The sequence below is a fragment of the Pseudomicrostroma glucosiphilum genome, assembly GCF_003144135.1.
Source record: "Pseudomicrostroma glucosiphilum strain MCA 4718 unplaced genomic scaffold BCV69scaffold_3, whole genome shotgun sequence".
NCBI classification, from domain to species: Eukaryota; Fungi; Basidiomycota; class Exobasidiomycetes; order Microstromatales; family Microstromataceae; genus Microstroma; species Microstroma glucosiphilum.
The window spans coordinates 1,289,190-1,303,456 of record NW_020289915.1 but is presented as its reverse complement, the minus strand read 5'-3'; the positions used below and the strand labels follow the sequence as shown (position 1 = coordinate 1,303,456).

At 54.3% G+C, this 14,267-nt stretch overlaps 5 protein-coding genes across 5 annotated transcripts; 4 read left to right on the top strand and 1 right to left on the bottom strand.

The window, feature by feature from the left end:
* Positions 1–147: 147 nt before the first annotated feature.
* On the bottom strand, positions 148–3,373 carry BCV69DRAFT_246355 (putative OPT1-high-affinity glutathione transporter; the record flags this gene model as incomplete). Its single annotated transcript, XM_025490204.1, has 10 exons — positions 148–309; positions 401–413; positions 502–790; positions 872–1,064; positions 1,137–1,150; positions 1,219–1,290; positions 1,392–1,443; positions 1,526–2,562; positions 2,633–2,819; positions 2,900–3,373. 10 exons carry the CDS (start codon positions 3,371–3,373, stop codon positions 148–150), a joined length of 2,493 nt encoding a protein of 830 aa, XP_025349737.1.
* Positions 3,374–3,701: 328 nt separating this feature from the next.
* On the top strand, positions 3,702–5,789 carry BCV69DRAFT_311370 (hypothetical protein). The gene is made up of 6 exons (XM_025494856.1): positions 3,702–4,219; positions 4,324–4,381; positions 4,487–4,602; positions 4,663–4,914; positions 4,987–5,175; positions 5,267–5,789. Exons 1-6 carry the CDS (start codon positions 4,139–4,141, stop codon positions 5,375–5,377), a joined length of 807 nt encoding a protein of 268 aa, XP_025349736.1. The 5' UTR covers positions 3,702–4,138; the 3' UTR covers positions 5,378–5,789.
* A 337-nt stretch (positions 5,790–6,126) lies between these two features.
* BCV69DRAFT_148202 (hypothetical protein) lies at positions 6,127–7,290 on the top strand. The gene is made up of 5 exons (XM_025489338.1): positions 6,127–6,279; positions 6,367–6,405; positions 6,471–6,586; positions 6,655–7,133; positions 7,212–7,290. The coding sequence occupies exons 2-4, from the start codon at positions 6,378–6,380 to the stop codon at positions 7,099–7,101; spliced, it is 591 nt and encodes a 196-aa protein (XP_025349735.1). The 5' UTR covers positions 6,127–6,279; positions 6,367–6,377; the 3' UTR covers positions 7,102–7,133; positions 7,212–7,290.
* Positions 7,291–11,246: 3,956 nt separating this feature from the next.
* Positions 11,247–12,708, top strand: BCV69DRAFT_147776 (hypothetical protein). Its single transcript, XM_025489336.1, has 7 exons — positions 11,247–11,505; positions 11,590–11,647; positions 11,734–11,849; positions 11,924–11,980; positions 12,055–12,168; positions 12,264–12,464; positions 12,539–12,708. Exons 1-7 carry the CDS (start codon positions 11,461–11,463, stop codon positions 12,662–12,664), a joined length of 717 nt encoding a protein of 238 aa, XP_025349734.1. The 5' UTR covers positions 11,247–11,460; the 3' UTR covers positions 12,665–12,708.
* A 194-nt stretch (positions 12,709–12,902) lies between these two features.
* BCV69DRAFT_147836 (hypothetical protein) lies at positions 12,903–14,053 on the top strand. Its single transcript, XM_025489337.1, has 6 exons — positions 12,903–13,217; positions 13,304–13,361; positions 13,463–13,578; positions 13,653–13,709; positions 13,836–13,908; positions 13,994–14,053. Exons 1-5 carry the CDS (start codon positions 13,140–13,142, stop codon positions 13,902–13,904), a joined length of 378 nt encoding a protein of 125 aa, XP_025349733.1. The 5' UTR covers positions 12,903–13,139; the 3' UTR covers positions 13,905–13,908; positions 13,994–14,053.
* Positions 14,054–14,267: the final 214 nt, after the last annotated feature.

Sequence of the window (14,267 nt, the reverse complement as noted above, 5' to 3'; positions counted from 1 at the left end):
AGGCGTCGCTAGCGACACGTCGGGCAGTGGCGGGGTGACTGTAATGGAATTTCAACTGAGCGTCCAGCAGAGCGAGCGCCGTACCTCCCCAAAACACAGCTATGCTCACAATACCCCGAGAGACCGATAGAGACTTTCCCTATGCCTCTAGTTGGCCACACCCGCAACGGCAGCGGAGGGGGTGCAGTACTCCGAGTCTTTTGCGGGATTGAGGAGCCAGTGCGGCATGGGCAGTAGCTTCAGCAGGGTCACCGATAGGACAAAGACGACGAGGGCATTGATGGAGGAGCCTGCATCCAGGGCGGCAGACTGCGGGGAGAGGGGCGGAAGAAGAGGAGAATTGAGGGGTTCTGTGTCAGACAGGTTCAACGTACATTGTCATCCTGGTTGATGCACTGACCAGGACGTAGTTACTGTGGACGGAGGCAGTGTTAAAAGGAGCGGCCAGCGGTCAGTCATTGCCACCGCAGAAACGGTCGACAGCGGACAGTCTACACTCACTATCTCGCGAACCACTTCGGTCTCTTCTCCCTCGCCCACTTCTGACTCAAGAAGCTCGCCGTGAAACCACTGAGAATGATATTCGTCGGCACCTGAGGCGCCGCATTCGCCCCATGCAAAAAGATGGGAAAGGCGACTTTACTCAGGTCGATGCCTCGGAGAGCGAGAGGTTTGGCGTAGATCTTGTGGGCAAAGTAGAAGGGGAGGGGGAGGAGGAAGCCGAGAATGAACCCGTAGTAGAGGACGCGGTATTCGCCAGAGAAGAACTCGGCGGGACCGATGGCGCCCCCTGATTCGAACACGATGGAAGAATAGCGTCTCAAGGTCAGCTCATGAGGACAGAGGCCACCTTCTCTAGTTGATTACTCACAAATGATGGAAGCACTCCAGAAGATGTGCACTTTACGGCCGTCCCATTGTCCAGTGGGGTCCACAACCTCGCCGCTCAGGTACGGAATGTAGCCGCTGGCAGGCGAGAGCACGAAGGAGAGGACGGTGTAGTTGACAACGCAGCCGATGATAGTGCCGAGTAGCTGGGCCAAGAACATGGACTTGGGAGGAATCTGAAGAGTGGGAGTGCAAGAGTCCACGGTCAGCTTTGGAGCAGCAGTGTAGACCGAGCTTCTCATGCTCACCTTCATATACAGAGCTATCGCATGGCAGGAGTCGAGTAGAGTCAGCTGAGTGCTCCTCGTTACCGAGCCTCTCCTCACTCACCAAGTTTGAGGTCTACAATAAGGTCCAGCGCTTGCGACATGGCCATGTAGCCGTAGCATTTGAAGCAGACGTCTAGCGCAGTGGCATACAGAGGGTGCAGAAGAGGGTCAGGATCATACTCTGAAAGGCAGATTCGCAGAGCCGCCTCGGCTTTGGCTGTGACTGTGACTCACTAGCAATAGGGCGACCGGGAAGCATGTACCCGGCGACGAATTCGGTGATGACCTGGACAGAAAAAGGCGCGAAAGAGACGAGATCGTCAGTAGAGGAGAGGAGCTCTCACTAGACGGCCCTCGCCATCACTCACATTGAGGCCGACACCGGTGTCGGAGACGGCCTTGATAATTCCCACCGGCACCAGGAAAGTAAGAGCAATAAGGATAGCGATAAGGAGCCCCCATACTGGAAGCTGCAGAGGTGCAAATGCCACCAGTATGACCGAGGTACTCAAGGACACAGCCAGAGTCGCAAAATACCAAGACTTTGGCACGCTCTCGTAATTTCGCATTGCCCGATTGTGGTAGTCGTCATGAACTGGATTGCTCAGCGCTCTCACGACGTCTCCTCTGTGCCATAGGAAGATGTGCATCAGCAGAGACGTGAGGATGGCAAAGGCGATACCGTAGCTGATGGCAAAGTATGGCGTCAGCATGATCGGACCTTCCGTCTTCCACTTGACTAAGTCGAGGGTGTTGTCTGGCTTGAGGACATTGCTGACGTTGAACCTCTCGCGAGGGACCGAGGCGGTGTAGAGCCCGGAGCCTAGAGCAGATGGGAAGGAAGAGGCATCCCAGAGATTGAAGTAGAAGTAGAGCAATGGCATAATAATCCACATCATCAGAGCGAAGCCCGAGTAGTAGTTCAGCGCTGCCCACCACGGCTGAAACAGCGGCCCACTCCCGCCTATGGCCGTCCAGTCCAGCGAGATATTGCCCAGACCGAAGCCCTTGTAGCCGCTGCTGAGCGTCCTCGACACTGGGCTTTCGTGATTGATCAGACACAGAATGGCTATACTGCTCAAAGTGGGAGCCATTAGCGCTGGCAGGAACTGGTACGAGAAGATGCCGAGGAAGGCAACCACGAAGAACCTGAGTCTCCTCCTCATGTCCAAGCTCTGCGCTCCATGGAGAGTGTGGAACAGCGATGTGATGACGAGCGTAGATGGGAAGATCATCGAAGGCGTCTTGACGAGGAGGTTGTGCACCAGCCCGGCGAATCCGAAGCCTAGCAGCTGCGTTGAGAATAGCAGCGAGAGGGAAGAGATCGGTCCCATTCGCTGATTGAAGAAGAGGATCTGGATGTTGAGAATGTCTGAGGCGTACGCCGATGAGGCACCAGAGGATGCTGTGATGGGACAGAGGCAGCGAGGTCAGAGCCTAGCATGCGAACGCTCGTCTCTGCATTGCCATCTCACCTATCACTCCTACGAGCAGGTGCTCCTTGATGCTGAATGGACCCGGGTTGAGCTCAACTGGGCCGATGAACGGCAGCTTCACTGTCTTCTCAGGGACGTTGCGGGCTAGCCACCTGCCCACCGGGAGAGACACCAGGATGACAAAGTAAGAAGAGAAGGCAGGCGAGTTGGACTTATAGAAGAAGAGCTGTGACGGGGAGCACGTAGAGATCAGCATCCTCTGCCCTCCGGCAAGAGCCTGACTGGTCTGACATTTCCCGCACTCACCTGCGCTACTGCAGCCCCCAGGACTGCAAAGAAGGACCCGATCATGACTGCCCTCAGCGTCAAGGCGGGCAAGGTAGGATCGTCCGTCTCTGGTACTGCTCGCTTAACGAGAGTCAGGGGGTCACTGGGGTCAAGACCTTCATCGGGACCCTTGTGATGCCCATCGTCATCGTCGTCCTGGCCAACGACACCATTGGCTCTTCTACTAGATCTCCCGTTTGGCAAAAACTCATCGAGCTCTAATGCTCCATCTTCCTCGTCATCGTCTTCTTCCACCCCTCTCCTCTTGGACTCCTCGTCTTCCACTCCATCGTCTGTCTGAGACTGGGAGTGCCTTCGCCGAGCTGATATCGGGGTGAGGCTGCGCTGCGAGGCAGATGAGGATCCCGAGAGATTGGCAAGTGATGGGATAGTAGCAGCGCTTGCATCGGGAATGGGCTGGTAGCGGCTCGAGGAAGGGTGGGCAGGGTCCATCGCAGCAAGCGCGTCGGGGTAGCGCGTCAGAGCTGATAGCTGCTGCTTCGAGCCGCGGGAGACGTAGGGCTCGACTGGAGACTGGGGTAGTGGTGAGGTCTCTCTACTTCATACGGCTGTTGCGATGTCACTGATGATGCTCTTTCTGGTATGATTGCAAGGGGAAAAGGGCAAGGAAGGAAGATGTCGCTGCCGATGTCCTTGCTTGCTGCAAGCAACACAAACACACGCCCGCGCTCAGGCCACCGGAGAAATCTCGCGCCGCCACCAGGAATCAGGCACAAGAGGCGCACCTCCAGCCAAAGTCAGCCCTTCGCACAAGGCGAGATCAACGCATCGTGTCTCCCCGCCCTTCTTGTCATCCCAAGACTGTGAGCCTCAGCTTGTGCTCCCGGACATGATGCGACGCTTTGCTCTGGCCTGCTCAAGTATTTCTGTTCCAACGCTTGCAGCGATCGGAGCGATCGTTACTCTCTCACGATCTGGTGCCTGAAGGCAACTCCTCCGTCGGACATTTCACCAGATGACGTACGAATCTCTCGTCCCTGACGATTGTTATTTCCCAATGTTCGATTCAGGGTGAACCTTTGCCAGAACTATACCAAGCGGAGGGAAAGCATCCGCTCCGTGCGTCATCTCCACAAGCTTCACGAAGTGGTGCGGCACGAAGATTGCCGCTGCATAGCTTCGTACTCTTGACTGGCTCCCTCCAGACGTGCTCCTCTCACCCCTATACCTTCAAGGTGCCTATTTGTCAAGTACAGCATGCCGCCCCGTATCAATCGCTCGCTCACCAGCTCCGCCCGAGCTACTCTGACCTCAATGCCAGACGAGATTTTGTGGGAGGTGGGTAGGCCTGGCTCACTGGCGGAGCGAATGAGGCAGCGTACGTATGTAGCTACTAAATCTCGCGCTGTATCACATTATCTCATCTCAATGCGTTGCTTTAGATCTGCCTCCGAGTCGATAATCTTGGAGGCCTTGCCCAGGTCTGTAGGCGCCTTCACCGTGAGTAGGTGTCTTGAAGCGTCCAAGGGCGATGGCTCCGAGGTGTTTTCTGCTGCGGTGGAGCTGTAAGGGGCACTGAAGCTCTCGTCATCACTTTCGTAATAGTATTTTCGAAGAGCAACACTCTTCGTGCACAGTACCTCGTCAAGACCTATGGCCGACCGTATGCGATGTTTCATGCCATCGCTCGACCTAAGATCTTTGACCCCCTGCTTTGCAAGGTGAGGAACTTGATGCATACATGAGCAACAACATGACAATGACCGTACCTCCCTCAACAGGCTTTGATCGCTGCGGGAGCCACCATCTCTCTAGCACTCGTCCAAGAGTTGACAAAGGTGATCTCGGTCTCCAGAGCTTTCCGTAGCAGAGCTCGAGGTCAAACTCACATCTGCCTCTCACGTCACTCTCATTACATTCAGCGCTACTTCTCGTCCGGCAACGCTCGTATTGAATATGCAAAGAAGGATTCCTGGTGCTTGAACCTCACGTTCCTCGCTGCCACAGCTGTGATTATTGAAGGGGCTATCAGAGTCAGTGAAGAACATAGTCAACCAGGGCTGCAGAGAGACCGCTAACCTCTTACAATTCGACTCGATGTGCAGTACTCTCATCTTAGGCTGGAGACGTCCGAAATGGAGCTCTTCCTGGACTGGACCACCGGGCGTATCGCCCTATCGCGCGCAGCACTCGAAACAATGTTTCTTGAGCGACAATTTGCCCCGCTACCCCTGCGCATGGAGCAATACAAGGCGTCTTACACGAAGAATCTGCTCTCCAATGTCCTCGAGAATGTGAGTAGACCCCATGGCTGTGACAGTAGAGCCGACCTGGGTCACAGCAGCTCTGCTTGTCTCATCAGCGACCTTCCTCTGCCCTTCACAGGCAGCCACTGTAAGCGAGCTGCTGTACGCCCAGCTGATCCACAACTCCCGCAAGCGTAAGACTCCAGTCGTCTCTAGCGGTCCGGCCAAGATAAAAATGACGAAGACTTGAAGAATTGAGTCCTGCCTTTCAACGTGCCTCGAGAAAGACTGCGATGATGGGAGCCTCAAGACTCACATTGACTATCCTACGGTTCAATCTTCTCTCCTTACGATGTCTCCTGTAGACCGTATTCGTTCACTCGCTGTCGCTTGCTCATTAACGTCTATCTAGCTTGTTTCATCCTGATGGTCGCCTGGCGTGAGCTTAACGATGCCTCGTAATGAGCGTGCGAGTGGATTGGCATCGACTGTGCTGGCTTTGTTCTCCTCCTACGTTGTTGTGGACGCTGGCACGGTTGGCATATGAGGAAATGGGGGCAAAGGCGTGCAGAGCCTCAGGAGACCTTTCATGGCTTTGGCCTGGCGCTCGCATTGCCTGTCATTCCGAGGTGATTGGCGGAGCCTCGAAGGTGTGGCGCCAGAATTACGGCCTGAGAGCCGAGGTGAGCGCGGAGCTGAGCTGCGCGTGAGGTGAGCTGCAGCCCTCCCGAAGACTGCAGCCTTCCCGCCAGCGACTTGTCCGCCTTTTATCCACTACAGCGCCTCAAGAAGATTGAGAGTATGGCACAATCAGGCTCCCTCTAAGAAGCTGTGATGTGATCAACAACGAGGGCTGTTCTACTAGCGGCTTCCTCTGTGGTGTGTCCAGCCGCTTGCAGTCAGGCACCGGCGGACGTGTGGGGTCTGAGCGCGACGCGAGGCGGGAGTATAGAGTGGTAAAGACATGCAGAGCAGGAAGCACATCCTTTGCTCTGTCTACCTTCTCTCCTCCTCACCATCCTCTTCTTCTTCAGTATACGCATCATCCCCTCCAATCCCCTCTCCGCATCCATGATGTTGGCAGAGCCTGTCACTCCCGCTCAGGGCGGCGGCGACTACCTGGCGTTGCTGCCTGAAGAAATACTTCTCCAGGTGAGAGATGCTTTGCTCGCAGCGTGCTCGACAAGATGCATCGCAGTTCATTGACACCTCATCTTTAGATCTGGATGTTGCTACCAGAGCCTCAATACATGGCCGAAGTCTGCAAGCGATTCCATAGTGGGTATACTATTCGTGTGGAACTGCATCGTGGTGAGATACTTGACCAATCTTTGCATCCACAGACCTCTCCCGATCTTCTTCGCTCCAGGCTCACTGGTTTATCTCCACGCACGGTCGAGCGTATGCCCTTTTCTACGCTCTTGCGAGACCAAGACTCTTCAAGAGGGAGCTCCTCCATGTACGTCGTTCCTCAATTGGGGGTTTCGACTTGAACCAGCTCTGACTGGACGGACTCCCGACCCGCAGAAACTTCTCCAACTCGGCGCTGTCTTCTCTCTGCAACTCGAAGGAAGTGCGCACCCTTCTTTTCAATTCCATCGGACCACGGCTTTAGGACTGACCGTTTGCATTCTCTCTGTGTCGCAGCGTCGTTGCAAAACTGACGGAACGCCAGCCCAATTGGACACCTGGGGGCAAAATCTTTCACACGATGCGAGCGAAGCAGTCTTCCAAGAAGGCGAGAAGCAGGTGAGTCACACCAGAGCGCGACGAGCAGCGTCCTTTCAGACTCATGGACTGCGGAACTGCACTCGTTCTGCTAGTATTCCAGAGAGCTATGCTCTAGCGTGTGCTGTGGACAGAGCTATGCTGCGTGGATTGCTGGAGACGAGAAGTTGCCATACGACCAGCTCGAGCTCTTCTTCGGGAAGTTTAGGTTCATCCCTCTTCCACTATTCTCGTGCGCTGGCATGATGCACCTGACGTTGACCACCGCCGTAGCGAAGGTACGTTGAATGGACTGTCCGTGCCGCACCACTGAGTGTCCTTCGGGAGCTGACACTTCATGCTTTTACCTTGTTAAGTGGCCTCGAGCAATCTTACACTTCGCTAATCATGGCATTGTCTTTAGCGACGACGAAAAGAGGGCAATTTTGACAGAAGTGCTCAACGGTTCAGAGAAGGGCATCCAGCCTTTTCGTACTACGGCAGCTGTAGTGGCTGACTGCGAGACCCTGCTCAAGATGAAGACGAAGCACTGCTCTTTCGTGCTTGATGAGGCTCTTGCTGTGAGTCTCACGACCGGCCAGGTAGTAGCAAGGCGGGGAAGACTCATCCTGTACTTCCCTACATCTTTCACGAATAGGCCGGCGTTGTCTCGAACCTTCGCCACGTTGAGCTCCTCGAGGATGAATCATGGCGCAACGATTGCATTGGTCAAAACGCTTCCCGCTCATTTGAAGGTGAGTTGAACGCTGAGATACCGACATGCTATGGCATCCGTCTGTATGAGCCGACTCGTCGTTTTGGACCATCGCAGCTCTCATCCAGATCTACTGGAAAGGGCTTTTGGACCTCAATCTCCCCGCTCTCGTAACGAAAGTGGCAACTCAAATGGCTAATCAACTTGGAAGTTGTGATGCTATGAATGTTATTCACTACTTGGTACATGGTAATCACAAGCTCATCGATGGCTTCGCTCAATTTCAATGGTGAGCTCTCCGGAAGCAGCTCCGTATTTGACCGAGCTCCGACGATCGCTTCTGATCATTCCTTCCACGATGACTCTCCAGGGTTGCCTACTGGCTCACACATCAGCTTACCTCCCTTAAGCTCTGCTGCGCTCCCAGCAAGGACCATATCATCTTACCCAAGCCAAAGCTTATCTCCCTCTCTCAGCGACTTGACAATGTGAGTGCGGCCCGACCTCGCATCGCGCCGACTTGTCTTCGCCGCTCTAGTGACACACAGTGGTGATTTCTTCAACACGTGCAACAGGTATCAGACGCAATCATCAATGTTCTGATGCAACCTGGCCTTTTGGACGATACATCGGTACTTCAATTTGCCCTGAGCCAGAAGATGGTCGTCAATTGGCCATCATTCCTCAGTCGCATCAGCAAGTGTTTGCTACTCGTACCGATGAAGGTGAGAAGCTCGAAGTTAATCGTACGGTCGGGCCAAAGCCGGTGCGTGAGACCGCAGACAGATGACACACCCCTTCTTCCCATACTCGATCGGAAAGGGCGAGCTGCTGATTGCCATCAACAATTGGGTTTCCAAGGCCTTGAGAATCAATTTCTCGGAAATTTTGAGCACTGAAGTAGAGCGCCATGGTAAGTCCGTTGCAACGTCGATTACACCCGCAGAGCTTGGTCTATCTTACAGCACTGAGATCTATCCTCTCATCGCCTAAGCTTTCCCTTGGCATCTGGGTCAACCTATTGGTGAACTCTACTGGTGGATCGAGTGCAAAGCTCTGGCTGGCAGAGCAGCGGAGGGACAATCTGCTTCTCAGCCAACGGAGCGGGTGATCACTTGCTGCGAGGAGCCACAAGACTGGATGGTTGAGGATGGCGAGAAATTCCTCAACCTGAAGAGGTACATTGACTTCGGAAGCGAGGTCGATATCAGCTGTCTACCCGCAAAGTTTCGACAGAAGCATCAGGACGAGCTGGACCTTGCCGAAGCTGTCGATGCTATCTCTGAGAGCCCACTTGTCAAGAGGCTAGCAGCTGTACCGTCTCAAATGCGCTACGTGGGGTGAGTAGAGGACCCTATACCAATTTGGACTCTAATTTGGAAAAGCAAACCAGTTGACTTTTGCTAAGCATCTTCGACCACCGTCAGACACAAGAAGACTACTCCCCTCCTTTCTCTGGCATCGAATCAGTGGCGACGCAACTCTTACGCCATCGTCAACATTTGTGGCAGCGGCACCATGGCACAGTGGATCGTAGGCGATCACATCTCCCTCGAGTGGTCCTTGTCCGGCGGTAAATTCTTAGCGAGACGAATGGCGAGACTAGACTTCTTTCCTCCCGAGTATGACCCTCGTAGGGACAAACCCACTTATAGAATGCAGAAGGGCCGCCGAGTCAGGGTTCCACCCCCTACATTGATCCCGATGGGTCCGGACCCCTTCCAGATGCTGTAAAGAGCACACAACGAGATGAAGGCTCAGAGTCTCGACATACAGCACAATCCTTTCCTCCTTTCACTTCCTTCGGCTCCTAGCGCTGGACGCAGCCCCTGAAATGAAGTCTTTTGCGTCCCGACGTCATTCTTCTGCTCTGAAGAAGTGTTGTTCGAGACGGGTCTCTATAGCAACAGCTGGTCTCTCCTGTGAGCTTGTGACCTTAGCGGCTGCCCGTAGCCCTCATCTGGCGGACGGCAATGGACGCGAGAGTGCGCCTCCAAGCAGCCGCGCGAGGTGCATGTAGTCGAGCGTGGCATTTGATTAGCTGTTCCTCCCCTGCCCTTCCGTCGCTATTGCAACTCTTCTCATCACTACTTCTGGAGACTCTTCCGGCGCTGTCTTCTCCCATTTCCGCACCATGTCGGACACTGGTTTCCCCGACTCCAGGTCGGACCTTGATGTCACTCCTCGCAAGTCCACGCTTGAGTCGATGCCACATGAGATTCTTGTGAAGGTGAGAGGACATGCGGAGATAGTTCGGGATCTTGGCCTCATCTTTTGCTCTCTGGCACAGATCTGGATTCATCTAGACGATCCTTGTGCTCTAGCGAGCACGTCTTGGAAGCTTCGACGTGGGTAGGTCACCTTGTCTTCGGCTTGTCGCTGCCTTCTGAGACCTTCTTCTCATCCGCTCCAATTGGCTTACCTTCAGGCGCCTCACAAGCATCCGATCTGCGGGCACGATGGCTACTGGCAGAGTTTGGTCCAGCATACGCTGTCTTCCGCGCTGTGGCCCGACCTCGACTGTTCAATGAGGAAGTCTGCGATGTGAGTTCCGTATCATTGGCAATTGTTGCAAGAGAACGACGGTGTTCACCCCTCCGACCCAATGCTGTAGGTCCTCGTAGCTTATGGGGCAAACATTTCTCTCAGTCTCATTCAAGAGTTTGCAAAGGTATGACCTCGACTGCTACCAACAGACCATTTGACACCCATCTGACTGACCGCGATATTACTCAGCGCCACTTCTCCACTGGCCATACACGAGCTTTGCTGAAACGCGAAGATCAATGGGGTCTGAAGGCAAATTTCTCCACCGCCATGGCTCTTATGTCAGAAGGAGAGAAACGAGTGCGTATATAATATTGCAGCATTTGCACTGCAACAACAAGGGGCGCAAGCCCAAGAGAGGTCGTTGAGACTAATTCCTCTGCTCTTCCGCGCCTTCGACGCCCCTTCGCATCGCAGTATTGGCAGCACCATCTCAAAGACAAATTCAATGAGATGGACCTCTTCGTCTCCTGGCTGAGCGATGAAAAGGACCTCAGCCCTGCTCTTCTCCGAGAAATGTTTGTCGACCGACAGTTCGCCCCACTTCCGCTGAAAGGTCATTCATACGAGGCCTCCCTTAGAAGCAACCGGCAAGGCAAGCCCTCTGCAATGCAGCTCATCGAAAAGGTGAGTTGCCCAGAGTCAATGTATGATAGCTACCTCTCGGAAAACAGCTGGTCCACCTTGCCAATGCTGCTGCTGACTATGCAGTACCCATCGTCAGTTGGCCACTGTGACCCAATACCTACATGTCCAACAAGAGCACAATGCTGCCAAAGCCAAGTCACTCAGAGCTGTAGCGCCAAGGGACACTTGACTGGGCGGCGGACGCCCTTGAAGAGGAAGAAGATGACAAGGCGAGAGCAAGCACCGCATCGAACGAATGTTTCTATTGAGTTGGGCCTTTCGTTCCACAGCATTTCGTACACTTCCTGAACGAGTGAAAGTCGTCTGGTGACATTTGACCCTTCTCCACGTCAGCCGCCTCCCAGGCGTGAAGAACCCGACGTCACTCGCGGAGACGGAAAATTGCGGCACGACCCCTTGTTCTACTCCCTTCCAAAGGGGTACAAAGCGACTTCTCCTCGCCTTGAAGACCTCACTGACCTACTGTGCCTCGGAAGACTTCCATGCCCGGCTTACAGTGGGCACCACCGCGTGAGCCACTTTGGACCCGAGCCGCGAGGCGGATCGTTCTGGAAGGTTCCGCCGTGTCTGCTTGCTGTCTTTCTTTTTCCTTCTTGCTGTCCTCCGCTCTTCATACCACGCTGGGCTTACTGTCCTACTCCCTTGACATCGTCCCCTTTGCTCATCCTCGATTTTGAAGCCCACACGACCGAGTGAGACTCGTAGTCTCCAGGGACATGGATTGGCCTTCACACTTCCCTCCTGATGAGATTCTATTCGAGGTAATTCGAGGGGAAGAGGCACATGCAGGCAGTGTTCGAGCGTTAAGACCCTTTGCAATTCCTATATCCTGGGACACTCTTCAGATTTGGCTGCATGTAGACGACCCATGGTGTCTCACGTGGACCTCCAGGCGCCTCTACGGTACGTGCAGGGGTCAAGAGCCGGCATAAGCTCAGTGGGCCTAGCGCTGAGTGAGCGACGCTCCTGCCGACAAATATGCACCCCAGCCTTTTCAAAGCAAACCCACCTGCGCTCTTTGTGGCTCCTGCAGCAATACGGCGAGCCCTATGCCATGTTTCACGCTATAGCTCGTAGTAAGATGTTCGATCCGGAGCTCTTCAGGGTACGTGGTACCATGGACGACCACTGTATCAGAACTGGGCTGACCTACAGTAAGCTCCCTGTGCGACTTTTCAGGACCTGCTTGCTTCAGGTGCCACTCTTTCGCTGGCTATCGTTCAGGAACTGGCCAAGGTGAGTCCGTGAGAATGTGTTCAGCTTTCTCAGGCCCGCTGAACGCTGACTCGTACCTCTTAACTCGGACGCAGCGGCAATTCTCAGACGTCAACAATAAACCCATGATGGCTTTGTCCTATATGTCCTGGGGCAAGGGCATCAGCTTCGAGGCTGCCCTTGCCGTAGTTACAGAAGGAAGACGCCGGGTACGTACAACGTGTCTTTGCTGAAGAGGATGTCATAGTCTTAGCTGAGCTTCTTGCACATCCCCGTTCACGCTCGGGCCCACTAGTACTCGCAGCAGGCTATGACATCGCGCTGTGATAGCCTCAAGTATCAAGACTGGCTCTTTGGGACACAGGAGATGCTCGAGAGTCAATTGGAGGAACTGTTCTGCAAGCATCAATTCGCACCTCTTCCACTTCTGCCGCATTGGCAGTCAATCTCTCAATCGGAGGACTCTTGGGTGAAGGAATCGGCCATGGATAAAGCTTACTCGAAGGTGCGGGAACCGGACTGAAAATGAGCACGCTTTCCAAAGTATCTCACTGATTCCACCCTTGCTTTATACACTAGATACGCCTGGTCGTGAAGTACATGCAACGCCAGCGAGAGTACAATGCAGCCAAGCGCAGGCTTGCGGGAAGCTCTGAGTCAACTGTGAGGGTCGGAAGTAGGCAGACGTCTAGCCGAGACTTGTAAAGGCATCATCCCTGTCATTTCGCATGTGCCATGACGAGCGTCAAGGACATCGCAGTAATCCGAGCTGCTGTGCTTCAAATTGCCAGCGCTAGCTTAGCCCTGCTTCCCTCAGAGAAGGGCTTTCCATAGCCACGAAACTTTGTCCCGTAGACCCTTGCAACCAAGCATGAAGGTAGCGTTCACGAGCGTCTGGGCTACAAGTCTGCGGTTGGACGATCCTTGTTGGTGCTTGCTGATAAATCCCCGTGATCCTGCCAACCGCTCCCCCTTCGACATCGTGTCTGTCCGTTCCCTTTCCGTTATTGCCTGTCGGACCGGTAGCGACGCGTCCGAGGCCGGGGGCACGGTCCTTTCCGTGTGCTTCGATCCCGGCATGACCGAGGTTGGATTGACCGCCACCCTTCCCTCCTACTTCTGAGCATCCTTGACCACTTTGAAAGCCCTGTCCCCTTCTTTTGTTGCAAAGATAGATAAAATGACTCCTCGTAAGTCCTCCCCACGTAAGCCGCAGGGTGGCGCGCTGGCGTCCATGCCAGACGAGGTTCTAATGAAGGTGAGCAGAGTCAACGCTGCTGGCATGCAGACCGCAGACGAACGACCTCCGTTGCCCGACTGTACTGAATCCTTTGCAATCACTAGATTTGGCTGCTTCTGGCGGAGCCGACGAATTTCCCCCTGATTTGCAAGAGTATTCGAGGTGCGTCGTGCGGGACGATCACCGGCAGCTGTCCGTACAGCCGAAACACGACTGCTGCAATCCCTCACTTACGGTACTCCTGCTTGCATCTTCTCCCACAGAATTCACCCAGCGACCTGACGTTCGAGCCAAGTACTTTCTGTCTCGACACGGAAGATATCTTGCCATGTTCCATGCAATGGCATGCCCTAAGTTGTTCGACGAGGCGCTGTGCCAGGTGAATCAATCCGAATGGCCAAAGGTATTGCATGCCCCGCTGCAGCGCTGATAGACCACCTCACCACATGCCAGTCGCTCGTTGATTCGGGAGCACACATATCCTTGGCCCTGATGCAGGAATTAAGCAAGGTGAGCTCATCCTCGCCATCGCGTCTGTGCTAGTGGGATCGGCGGGCGAGATGGAGCTGAATGTGTACAAGCTCCCTACTTTGTCCAGCGTTGATTCGCTTCCGGCTATACCCGAACCGACTCCAGCAACGCAGACAAGTGGTGTCTCAATCTATCCTTCGCTGCTGTCCTCGCCGTTCTTTCGGCGGGAGCTAAGAAGGTGAGTCGTTTGGACCGCCGTGGCTTTTGAGTGGCCACAGGCGCCTGCAGCTTACCGGACATCCTTCATACCTCTTGCTTGGCAGTTTCCTAAGCTGAACATCGCCAAGACCTCTGAAATGGACCTATACTCAGACTGGCTCAATGGTCGAAACAGCATCACACGTGATGGCCTCATGACCATGTTCCTCAAGCGTCGCTTCATGCCCCTACCTTTGCGTAACATTGTCTTTGGTGGGTACGGAAGCCCTTTGATTACGGTCGACAAGGTGAGTTTGAGCAAGAAAGGGAGAAGACAGGAGCGGGAGACATCATGTACAGCTAGTCTCGCCTTTGATTCTACTCTCCTGTCTGTGTTTC

What these genes read in the sequence shown, in the direction of transcription:
- BCV69DRAFT_147836 (XM_025489337.1), top strand. Translation starts at nt 13,140, where the DNA reads ATGACTCCTCGTAAGTCCTCCCCACGTAAGCCGCAGGGTGGCGCGCTG. An exon ending in GATTTGCAAGAGTATTCGAG is followed by an intron (nt 13,362 to 13,462) that starts GTGCGTCGTGCG and finishes CTTCTCCCACAG; the next exon opens with AATTCACCCAGCGACCTGAC. An exon ending in TCGACGAGGCGCTGTGCCAG is followed by an intron (nt 13,579 to 13,652) that starts GTGAATCAATCC and finishes ACCACATGCCAG; the next exon opens with TCGCTCGTTGATTCGGGAGC.
- BCV69DRAFT_147776 (XM_025489336.1), top strand. Translation starts at nt 11,461, where the DNA reads ATGGATTGGCCTTCACACTTCCCTCCTGATGAGATTCTATTCGAG. An exon ending in TCGTTCAGGAACTGGCCAAG is followed by an intron (nt 11,981 to 12,054) that starts GTGAGTCCGTGA and finishes ACTCGGACGCAG; the next exon opens with CGGCAATTCTCAGACGTCAA. An exon ending in TTACAGAAGGAAGACGCCGG is followed by an intron (nt 12,169 to 12,263) that starts GTACGTACAACG and finishes TAGTACTCGCAG; the next exon opens with CAGGCTATGACATCGCGCTG.
- BCV69DRAFT_311370 (XM_025494856.1), top strand. Translation starts at nt 4,139, where the DNA reads ATGCCGCCCCGTATCAATCGCTCGCTCACCAGCTCCGCCCGAGCTACT. An exon ending in TTATTGAAGGGGCTATCAGA is followed by an intron (nt 4,915 to 4,986) that starts GTCAGTGAAGAA and finishes CTCGATGTGCAG; the next exon opens with TACTCTCATCTTAGGCTGGA. An exon ending in TCTCCAATGTCCTCGAGAAT is followed by an intron (nt 5,176 to 5,266) that starts GTGAGTAGACCC and finishes TGCCCTTCACAG; the next exon opens with GCAGCCACTGTAAGCGAGCT.
- BCV69DRAFT_148202 (XM_025489338.1), top strand. Translation starts at nt 6,378, where the DNA reads ATGGCCGAAGTCTGCAAGCGATTCCATA. An exon ending in AGTCTGCAAGCGATTCCATA is followed by an intron (nt 6,406 to 6,470) that starts GTGGGTATACTA and finishes TTGCATCCACAG; the next exon opens with ACCTCTCCCGATCTTCTTCG. An exon ending in TCAAGAGGGAGCTCCTCCAT is followed by an intron (nt 6,587 to 6,654) that starts GTACGTCGTTCC and finishes CCCGACCCGCAG; the next exon opens with AAACTTCTCCAACTCGGCGC.